The 11,616-nt window shown below is 35.1% G+C and overlaps 1 protein-coding gene across 5 annotated transcripts; it reads right to left on the bottom strand.

Annotated features, from left to right (window-relative positions):
• Positions 1 to 597: 597 nt before the first annotated feature.
• On the bottom strand, positions 598 to 7,358 carry LOC107774502 (uncharacterized). Of its 5 annotated transcripts, XM_075255689.1 has the most exons (9): positions 3,950 to 7,357; positions 3,643 to 3,846; positions 3,261 to 3,392; positions 3,074 to 3,179; positions 2,835 to 2,915; positions 2,302 to 2,746; positions 2,072 to 2,191; positions 1,019 to 1,557; positions 598 to 930 (listed from the first exon to the last, which is right to left on the bottom strand). In XM_075255689.1, exons 8-9 carry the CDS (start codon positions 1,225 to 1,227, stop codon positions 690 to 692), a joined length of 450 nt encoding a protein of 149 aa, XP_075111790.1. In that variant the 5' UTR covers positions 1,228 to 1,557; positions 2,072 to 2,191; positions 2,302 to 2,746; positions 2,835 to 2,915; positions 3,074 to 3,179; positions 3,261 to 3,392; positions 3,643 to 3,846; positions 3,950 to 7,357; the 3' UTR covers positions 598 to 689. The 5 variants fall into 5 exon arrangements, with proteins under 5 accessions (XP_075111790.1, XP_075111791.1, XP_075111789.1 ...); XM_075255690.1 differs by having other exon boundaries at positions 2,072 to 2,746; positions 2,835 to 2,909; positions 3,950 to 7,358; XM_075255688.1 differs by having other exon boundaries at positions 2,072 to 2,746.
• Positions 7,359 to 11,616: the final 4,258 nt, after the last annotated feature.

Genomic DNA, 11,616 nt, shown 5'->3' on the forward strand with positions numbered 1-11,616 from the left:
CAGATTTTTTGTGTAATCGTTTAAGTTTTTAAAGATCATTATGAAGTAGACTACAATTTGTTTATGTGAGTTTAATATGATTTTATGTATTGTGTCAGACATCTAAATTTGTCTTTATAGTGTAATTAATTTTTAATTTTTATTATCTATAATACAACTGATATCAAAAAAGTAACTTTTAATGTAAATTGTTTCCAGATTGTAGGTAAAATATAGATTAAATGTAGTTAAATTGTAGTCTTGGTAATAATTTATAGATGATTTGTAGATAAATTATGGATAATATATTTCTAGGATTGGAGTATTTATTTCTTCTGTTTGTTGTGTAATTTAACTTCAACTGACAGTTATATACAGATATTACCTAGAACTTGAAAGTATTTCGTAAAAATTATGAACATATACAACTACAAAATTATAATAACTACATTAAGTGTTTCCAAAATGTAGATATTGTGAAGATTATTTGTAGGCAAATTGTATTCTAACATCAAAATACTCTTGTTTAATATAATGAAGATACAATGCTGTAAACAACCAATTTATATTCAAGTGAACAACTAATAATGAAAGATAAAATAACAAAACAAAAAGGTATGCTGCAATAAAAAAATAAAAATTTTGTTCATAAAGTAGTGTATTCTCCTTCAACTACAAATTGACATCAACTAAACTAGGAAAACAGGACACTATTTCTTCTTTCTCTGGACTCTAGTCTTCTCATTAAAAGCAGGAGCACCCTTCCTCCTTGCTAGCCTGCCTGTAACCTCACTTTCACTGATTGACTCATCTTCTTGCTTCTTTGTAGCATAGCGGAGAGCTCCATAGCGTCTACGGTGTTGGTCGATATCCGAAAGGTCTTCTGAAGGGATTGACAAATCTCCAAGGCTAACATACTCCGCAAAAGCAGCCACAAATACACCACAATCGCTGCATAAGACAAAAAAATTTAATTATTTAACAAATGATTATTAAAAATAATAATTAAACATATAGAAAGAGAGAATAGTTTTTTTACAGTGATCCTTCCTTTTGTTGTGGAATCTCCGCAACCATCCACTGTATGTTGAGAGGGTCTGTAACTGGTTTCTCAATGTATGCCTTTGTGGTCTTGAAGTCAATGTCTTTACGCTTCCCGTAACCAGTGCAAGACAAATACAGAGGGATAATGATTGAAAGCTTATCAACACAAGATTCAACAGCATTATGATGGTGTGAAGAGACCATGGAATCATACACATAAAGTTGTCTGTCCGCTATGTCGAAAACGACCAACAACTAATGGAAATTCTCTACAATGTTCACGGGCATGATGACATAGTCAACTTCATCCCAGGCAACATTAGCAAGAAGTCTATACCCAAGAATATATTCTGCAACATCATCATCAGGTTTAACAATCGAATACTTTTTTTCTGGCGGAGAACTTAAGAACTTCTCATAGATTTGTTCAATCTTTGACTTGAACAAGAAATCGGTTGTTGTAAACCTAGTGTTGTTGTTGTTGGGGCCATATTTGCCTCTTTTTCTCAGGTAATATATAATAACATCAATGTGCTGCAAAATAAAATAAAATCTACTATAAGCTACAGTGTAACTACAATTATCAACAAAGCAGCTACACTTTAAACTACAACGCCAGAATTCAAATAATCTAACAAATAGCTACACTTTAGCTGTTATACACAGCAACAAATGGAACACAACAACTACCATAAGGTCTCAATAATATCTACATTCAAACTACAATTAATATTATAAGTCTTCGACTTGCTCTACAATTTAACTACAAATTAACTACAATCATGAAATACAGATATACCAATTCTGTCCAAATTACCAAATATACAATTTTTACATATATTCATCATCAAATATGATACACAAGGTCCAACCTAAATACAATCACACTATAAATAATAAGAGCAGCATTTATAAGAAATGTCTACATTATATCTACAATTTATAATAAAAGGCATGGTCACATATATTTTATATCACAATATAACTACAATTATAATACAAAACAGAAGACAAAATATATCTTGTGAATTTATTCTTTGATACTTACCGAGTCATTGAGGACTTGTCCGGGGTGAGAAAGGGAATAAAACCAGTGCTTCTTATCCACCTTTTCAACTCCAAGGTCTAACCAAGGCTTGATTTGGTTATCTTTTATGGAAAAGGGAGCCTTCCTCCCGTAACAACAAATAAATGTCCAATAAAAAAAAAATCACAGAATTAATTACATATTTAAACTTTAAAATGCTGAAATGAAAGTGTCAAATTAAGCATTCATACCTCTTATATACTTTGTGACTACGGTGGTATAACTACTTGTTGAACTTATCTAACACATCAGAATCTACATTTTCACCTATAATAGTTGTGAAGGGGTGTTTGAGGTAGAAAAATTTAGGTCCAATATAGTTGCTGCCTTCAGAACTATATAGAGGTATGAAAGGTGATCGTGCATGTTTCCCTAGTTGCCTGGTTCTCCCCGGATGAATAGGGGTTGCTTCATCTGGTATGGCCTCGCCATACTTAACCAATTGTGTTAAGTTGTCTGGCAACTCAAAGTCATCCAATGTCACACCCTTCTTATCAATGCCTGATCCTTCAGAAACAACTTCATCCACATGTTGTGCATCTTCACCTTCATTTAGCTATTTCTCAATGACTTGTTCTATCTGAGCTGCTACAGTCACTCTATGAATTGGGGACTGTGCATTGATATCTTCAATATCTGTTACATAAAACATAGCTTACTTAACAGGAATGTAAAATTGTATAAATAACAATTATTTATTCTGAATGACAGTATGATATTATACCTGCTTGTTCTACCTCAGCTGCTTCTTGAAATTCTGAATATAAGTCAACATGTGCTGGAACATGTTCTGGACAAACTGCAGCTTCAATTTATAATTAAAAAAAGGTAAATAATACTAGATAATGCTGCCTTGAAATTTATAGATATATGTAGGAAGTTGTAGATAAAATGTGAATAATAAGACTATGCTCTATAAAATTTTATACTAAGTATATATATTTGTAGGTATTTTGTAGATACCTGTGTTGCTTGTGCTTGCATGCACTTGCTCACCAATATTGAACTGAAATTGCTGGTTGTTCACTCCTTATTGTCGGTCATTGTTTTTGGTTGAACTACCAGCAAGCTAAAGATTTTATGTTAGTTTGAGTATATTGTTTCATATGTCATAATTTGTTTTGGTATATAAATATATGTCAACTCTTACCTTTGCCTCATCCGCATCATATCTCCTGTTTATCAAATTCAAAACACTTTTCGCAGAATCATCTATAAACACTTGAAGGTCATGGAGTTCCTCAAATACAACCTTCCTAAAATCCTCTAACTTTCCATCAACCTAAAAGTTAAAAATATAGTTAGTTGGTAATTTTATTTAAATAAATTACAAATCAGTTTAAATATGTACGAGGCAGTATTGTTTTCACAATTGTCTACAAATTGCTACAGTTATACTACAATGTGTGCAATCCCAACAAGGCTGACTATAGAATTATACTACAATTAACTACAATGTATACTACATAAATTGTTATGAAATATAGATAAATTGTAGTAAATATGTAAATATGTTGTAGTTATAATATTACCTGCTCAATTCCCTTTTCTAGCTTCCTGAGCTTCCTAGCCACAGATTCCTTGTCCTCTTGACAATCTGTATGTTTGGGTTCCAATGTTGGAAAAACAACATTTGGAACCTCTGATGATTGTGCACCTTGTTCATCTTCATACTCAATCTTGTTTGGCAGAGTAAGCAATCCAATCTCTTCTCCAGATTCAGTCACGCTTGTGAACTAAATGATGAAAAAAATAGTTAGTTCCACTAAGGCAAAAAATGTAGACTAATTGTAGATATTATGAAGGTAAATGTAGCAACATATAAAACTGAAAAAATACCTTAATCCACTCAGGCTTGATCATCTTCTCTTAAAAGGTAGTTAACCAAATATGCCCCTTAGTAGCTGACCATCTTAATATGCGAGGTATTGAGTCAGAACACCTCGTAGCAAGCTCCGTGTTGACGGTCGAGCAACACTCATAAAGCCACACTTGCAAGGCTAATGAGCATCCCCGTATGAGATAATAATGTACACGGGGATTTAGACGATGCCTAACGGATTCCATAACCTGATTGAACGATTTAATACCCCATGGGTATGACTCAAACTTACCAGACTCTACCAAATAGAACCTAAAGTGGTCTATAAAAGACACATGGTTTTTGTCATAAGGGCAAACAAAAAATTCCAAAAGATAAAGAATGCACAACTTGACTGCATCCTCATCGTTTATCCAAGATCTATTTGTTACTATGTTTTTCAAATACCACTTCTCTACTCTTTTTTTGTTAGGAAAATAGCTATTCATTAACTTGATAACATAACTAGAAGTATATCCATAGTCTGTAAACTGATTCACAAAATTTAAACCGGTAATTAAACCAAACTCTCTCAATAAAAAATTCAATTTTTCCCCTTCAAGTGGACTGAAAAAAATGATTCATTAGACTTAGACAGTTCATACTTCATCAGAAGATGAATAGCTTGGTTTTGCATGCAAATGGATGGGAGAGACAGTAAGTAACCAAAACAAGTGTTTTTAAAAAACTTTAAAGCATTTGGAGACAATAACTCTTTTATCTAGCTAGGAATGCTAGGATCACACAAAGTGTGGAATCGAAGCACCCCATAATCCACATTATGTGGGGCAAAATAATGTTCATTCTACACAAAATGATAAATTATTTCACATTAGTAAACTGTATAAAAATGAAGCATTAATCTACATATTATGTACATATAACTACACAAATAGCTAAAAACAAATCATGAAGAAAAAATACATACAAATCTTCTTCAAAAAAATACAGCCTACCCACACATATAACTACAAAACACTACAAGACATCTACAGATATAAACATTATCTACAAAAATGCAGGAAGAAAAAAGTAACTACAACTCTGTTTCAAAATTTAAAAGCTAACGACAATATAACTACAAAACGACTATAAAATAACTACAATTATAAACTGTAGAAAATCACAACTACAAATAATCTACAAAATTAAAACAACTAATCTACAATTTACCAAAACACTTAAAGCATAAATTTTTACATCCAAAACAAAACTAAAAAACTGGAAACGAAAATAATAAATATTTACCTTCACCAAAAAAAAATTCCGAATCAATTTTGGGAGTTTTTTGGACTGTTTCTTCGTTTTTTGTTTTGAGGAAGCTGGAGAAAACTTGGGTTTTTTTAACTGTTGGAATTTTAGGGACATCTTCAACAAAGTCGTCATCTACACATACCTCTTTCCTCTTTCTTTGAGTTGTTTGCCGCCAGTTGTAGCACTTCCTCCAGCATCTAAATCGTGCATTTGCTTTGTTCTCATCTCGGCACGAATTTGTCTAGGAGATAAACTGTGAGTAGTAGGTTCCATTGCATGTGTAGATTTCACTTGTTTTTGTGGTGATTTTGGTGTTAAAACACCCAAATCGAAAGAGGGGATATCACCTACTGTAGATATTTAGGTATTTTTTTGGGAGATTTGATGTTCTTCATGGTTTAACTTCAACTTGACTAATGTCACACCCCTTTTTATAAACCTCACTAACCCTCTTAAAATTAATAACAGATTTAGCAAAGCTTGAAAAAGGTTTTCCAATTAGAACGTGACAAAAATTGTATTTAAAAGGAAAATAACTCAGAGTCGCCACCTGACATTTGATTTCAGTGTGCCAGGTCACCGCTTTTTAAAAATGATTTTTCCTTTTAAAACACTTTGAACTCTAAAACTAAGTCTGCACCAGAGGTTCAGGTAAGGGGGTTCATTTGATTCAGAGAGAATGTGTTAGGTACTCCCCAAGTCCCGTAACTAGTACGGTTGCGTACTCAATCTAGTTGGCTTTTAAAATATTCAAATTGAGGTAAAATAAACACAAAAAAGGAAAATAAACACAAGAGAGAGGCTCGAGGTCATCCCCTCCTAATAAATAAAAATGTAAAGAGAAGAAAAGAAAAATCCTAAACTAGCCCATTCTACGATTTCTTTACAATGCTCGTCAAGGCCTCCAGAATATTTACAAAGTTCTTCGGGGCATTCCCCGGAATAACATATATACAAATCCTTCGGGGCATTCCCCGGATAAATTTAACTAAGGGAACGGCCTCTCGCCTCAAGGCTAACAAAATCCTAAGGCTTGCCTACACAAGTGGTCGGCCTAAACATGCTCCTAGCGGGTAAGTGATAAAAATAAATAAAATAAAACTAAAAAGAATAATTCAGCACATGCTTCTTCAATTAATTTCTAATTATGAAGAACTGTGTGAATTAAACACTAATGAGCTCGATTTTTCCCTATCCCCACAATTCATGTTAACCCATATGCATTCAAGCAATTTCAATGTCCAACCAGAAATATTAGGCCGTTATCATGTAATTCTATCATAACGCATGAAAATTAACAACACGCATAACAGATAGGAGGGGACGAGATGGACCTGCAAATTGGAGTTTATATCGATAAGAAATTTCAGCAATTACACGAGCAAATGAACCCACCTGCTACGACCAAACTCGAAATGGTAGTTAGACTCGATTTGAAACCACGAACCGCAATTCAAAACCTCGACGAATAATGACGACCTCAAACCAACCTCGGATTGAACTAAAACCAACAAACAACAAAGTAACGACCACCAAACAAGGGCCTGAAGAAGAAGAATGAAGTTCGGCTTCCAAACAAACGAAATATCAGCAACAGAAACATAAAAAAAGAGCTGAAATTCCAACAACAACCTTGATTTTAAACCCAAAAGAAACTTGAAAACCCAGAACTAATTTCAAACTATTTTCATTTTTCTCGTTCTCAGATTCTGTCCTGTTTTTCCGATCCCTACCTTTGTTTTTTTTCCCGATAATGTGCGTGTGTGTGTGTTAATGGGAGATGAGGGAACTAGGAGGGGTCGCTGGTTCGTTGAGGGTGTTCACCGGCGATTTTGAAAGGTGAAGAAGGTGAGGTCGCGGTTGATTTGGTTAGGAGCTAGTCTGAGGTTGTGTGCGTGAGCCGAAGACGAGCAGGGGCTGGTTTTTGGTGCTGGAAGTTGGAGAGGAGATTAGGGGTCATTTTGTGTGAGGTGATGGATTTCGCTGATGGAAGAATGAGAAGAAGCGGCGAGAATCGTTCTGGTTTTTGGAGATTTCGCCTCCTGTTGTATGATAGGTGTGCCTGGGTGTTAGGTTGCTAGGGTTCCCTCTCTTAATGTGGATGAATTCTTGGGCCCAAAGAAATAAGTGTGGTCCCCCTACCAACCAAAAAAAAGCCAAGATGTGAGTGCTTTGTGTATTTGTTAAAAGAGTGAATTATGCATTGTAGCCAAAATTGACGTGAGCAATTAGGGACCAATTAGTTAGAAAGATCTTTTAACTTTGTTGCTTTTTTTTTTATAATAGAAAAGAATAAACTAAATATCAAAAGTAAAATGGAGATAAAAAGATACTTACTAAACTAAACTTTTCAAAACTGTTTAAAGTTATAGATTACGACAACCTTTTCTTCTCCATTCATTTTGTCTCTTTTTATTTCTTTTTTTAAAGATAAATTAAAATAGCATGACAAAGATATTAGTTATCTAAATTAAAAAATATTTGGAAGATAAACAAGTAACTTTATCAAGGATATCTACATACTACTTAATATTTACTAAAAGTCTTTAACTGAAATATCACTAAAATTGAGTTAAAAGAAAAAAAATATTTTTGAAACTTTTCATTTTATCTTTTTTGGAAACAGAATATCAAAACTATATTAGTATTTTTCAGTTTCATTAGAAGTAGGATAAACTAAAAGTAATTAGATAAAATGCCAATTAGCTAAAATAAAGGAAAATAATTTTGTACTTTTCATTTTTGTGATAAAATAAAATAAAAGAAATCAAAATTGGTTGAAATAACTATATTAGACCTAACTAAATATTTACGCTAAAAATGGGTGAAATTTCGGGGAGGGCCAAAAATCACATGTCTACAACTAAAGATGAGAACGATTTTTGTAGAATGATAACTTCAATATTTGGTGAATTTAAATGGAGAATAATGAAGAACATGGGTGGCTTTTATTCTGTAAAAAGAAAACAGACGCTAAACGTGAGGGAGTGAAGGGAAAAGGTAAACCATGGGGGGGGGGGAGTTACGGGTAAAGGTAAAACGTGGGGAGGGGAGTTGAGCTGAAAGGAAAGAGAAACGTGGGAATATACGGTCCTATAATTATGGCTCATATAAATGCCCCATTAATTATATCCCTATTTTAAATTATGGTATATAAATAGTAATTTAGTATACTAAATATAATTATATCTAACCTTAAACAATGAGGGTAATAAGATTTCATATGTGGCATACGAAGGTAAAAATTCCATATGCAAAAGTAATGGCAAATATGTTTTCGGTGAAGCAGGGATGTCGACGAAGTGATGTCTGCTTGAGCAGCTTCATCTTCATCCTCATGGGAATAATGACATTCGTATCAGAAGTCTTAGACTCACAATCCGTTGGATCCAATGCATTGAATCCAATCCAGATAGTTTCTTTACCAGATTATATTGAGTTTCTTCAGTACAAAGCATGTAAACAGACATCTTCAGGAATAGCCTCTGTAGTTCAAACAGATAGTAGCGTGACTTGTGTCTCCCAATCTTCAACCTCTGAGTTTTGGGTCATTGGTTCAGGTGCATCTGATCATCTACATTCTATATCTGGTAGTTTGAGAATAAAGCATCTCCTCAATTATTCCAGCAAATAGCCGAATCGTGGCTAGGGAACTATACTAGTGACCTACCCAGTTGTAGAAATTTTCGCGATCAATGATTGGATCATGCAAACTAAAAATGCTTTTTCTTGGCTAAAGAAAGAGATTACTCGGTCTATTTCCGTATCGCTCATGATATATATCAACACTCGGACATCCATTGCAAGTGCATATCCCACTTTTGCACAGCAGGGCCATGAAAATCCCCGAAAAGCGACTGGGTGTATTGTATGTGCCAATTGCCATTTAGCTAATAAGCCCGTGGAGATTGAGGTTCCACAAGCGGTACTTCTGGATACTGTATTTGAGGCAGTTGTTCGAATTCCTTATGATATGCAACTGAAAGAAGTTCTTGCTAATGGTAAAAAAAGGGGTTGAACGTGGGGGCTGTTCTTATTTTACCGGAGGGGTTTGCTATGCATGCTTCCTCGGTAACATCTAGTTTGATAAGGGAAAGCACAGAAAATGAATCTGCTAATAAAGGTTACAGATTCGGTCAAGAGGAAGAAACTTAGAATATCGTAGCCGCTCATGCTTATTTTGGCCGATTGATATTCCAATATGCTAGTTTCAACAACTCTCGTTCGTACACATCTTCTCTTTGTTTCCCGTGCCTCTAGTGAGTTAGAGACTGTTCGAAAAGGTCAAATCTTTGATGATTCCATCATCTATGATTGAGTTGCGAAAACTTCTGGATAGGTATCCTACATCTGAACCGAATTCTTTCTGGTTAAAGAATCTCTCCCTCTCCTTTAGTCGAGTGACTTCGTACCTATCCTTACCGAGAAAAACGAGTTCTAGAGGCATCTTCCATTCATATCGATTTGGGTTTTTCCACACCATATTTTGATATGCCTCTTCTTCGATCCGGAATACCCAGCAAATCCTTGACTCCTCGAATACAATGGAATTTCACACCTGGCGATTCTTTCACTCTACCTCCTCTTATTAAGACCATAGAATGTTCCTGCAAATTATGACCTTCGCCTGGAATGTGAGCAAATATATCATGTCGATTGCTCAACTGTACTTTGGCTATCTTACGTGGAGCTGAATTAGGTTTTCTCGGTGTTCTCGTTGAAACACACGGGCATACTCCTTGCTTGTGGGGACATTGATCCAAAGCTCGAGTACGGTCCGTGCGCCGTTTTTCTTCTCTACCATGACGAATCAATTGATTTAATGTAGGCATCGCTCTTTTCTTTGTCCTTCCCCCCAATTTTTGCCCTCTCACTAGTGGTTACTCCCGATCCGAAGCACCCCCTTTTCATTCATAGAGAGATCCAATCGTCAAAATCAATAAAAAGGCCATCATGGACCAAGATCCAAACGGATCAATCTTGTTGGGAGGTACCGCCCAAGGAAAGGAAAAGGTTACTTCCGGATCAGGAATAATAAATGAAATGGAAACAAGATAAAATCTTATATCAAAACCACTTCTGGCATCACCGGAAGGATCGAAACCACATTCGTAGGTCGACAATTTTTCTGGATAGGTCAAACTATTGGAAGAAAATAGAAAAGGAAGACCGAGTGGGAGCAAAGAAACTAGCGGACTGATCACTAAATAGATACAAATAGGTGCAAATTCTGACATCACCATAGAAAACATGGTTCTTTCGCTCCTTGCTGGCGGAGCGGCATATCGAAAGAAATTGGAAGATCGACGACGGAACGAAGAACGCAATTTTGCAAGCTTTGGATTCTTTCCTATCTCTGACCGGGAAAGAGGTTAGCAAGCAAGTGAAACTGAAGTGAAACTGTACTCGCCTCTTCTCCTTCTTGTCCTCTTGTACTTCCGTTCTTCTTATTCTCGTATCCGGAACCGGAACAAGCTCTTCTTTAGCAGCCTCGCTTTGTTAGCTTCTTGTTAGCAGTACTAGTTTGTAGTCTTTATTGACCTGGAACACAAGCTTTACCAGCCAAGCCAACCCGATCTGACCTTCGAAACTCTCTTCTCATACTCCTCGTTCGTCGTTCCAGGCGTACTCCAGTTAGCTCTTCTCTTACAGAGCCTTGTCTGTTCGATTGCTTTCCTAGTCTTCTTCCTGCTTCATTAGATAAAGCGTCTTCATTTGCTCCTATCAGTGCACTGCTGCTTCAGAGTTTTCGGGGTGGTCATTCATGTCGCCAGGGCCAGCAGTCTCAGCAACCGAGGGCTTGTTACACTTGTAGTGATACGGGTCACATTGCTAGATTTTGCCCTCGAGCACCGAGTAGCTCTCAGCTTCAGGGTTCTCGTGTTATAGTATAGGCACCATATACAAGTTACAGCTAAGAACGTGTACAACTACAAGTTCATATAGTAATATAGAAAATATCACTTTTACAAGTACTTCATAATATTAGATGTATGCCCTTTTATAACCACATATTTTTCTATAAAAGCGAAAAATATCTATATGTATGCCATGTATGAAGTATTATAATACATCGCTTAAAAAGTACACAAAATGTACTTCACAATATTAGGTGTAATCCCTAATATCAAAGTGCGTATAGATATTATTTACTAGTGCTGATGAAATATCAACTCCTAATTAACTTAATTAGGCTTGTATAGCTAATTAAGTTATTTATATGTACAGGGGTCATTTAACTAAGATATTATTTATATCTTCTCAATTACTCTTTATATGTTCTCGTATTTAATCTTAAAGCGAAGTATATTAAACTTTTTATATGTTCTAAACTACATTAGCTTAGTAAACTCTTTATATTCAAATTAAGCCACGGTTAAATCATGTATAG

Source organism: Nicotiana tabacum, chromosome 6 (genome assembly GCF_000715075.1).
Source record: "Nicotiana tabacum cultivar K326 chromosome 6, ASM71507v2, whole genome shotgun sequence".
In the NCBI taxonomy this organism is placed as follows: Eukaryota; Viridiplantae; Streptophyta; class Magnoliopsida; order Solanales; family Solanaceae; genus Nicotiana; species Nicotiana tabacum.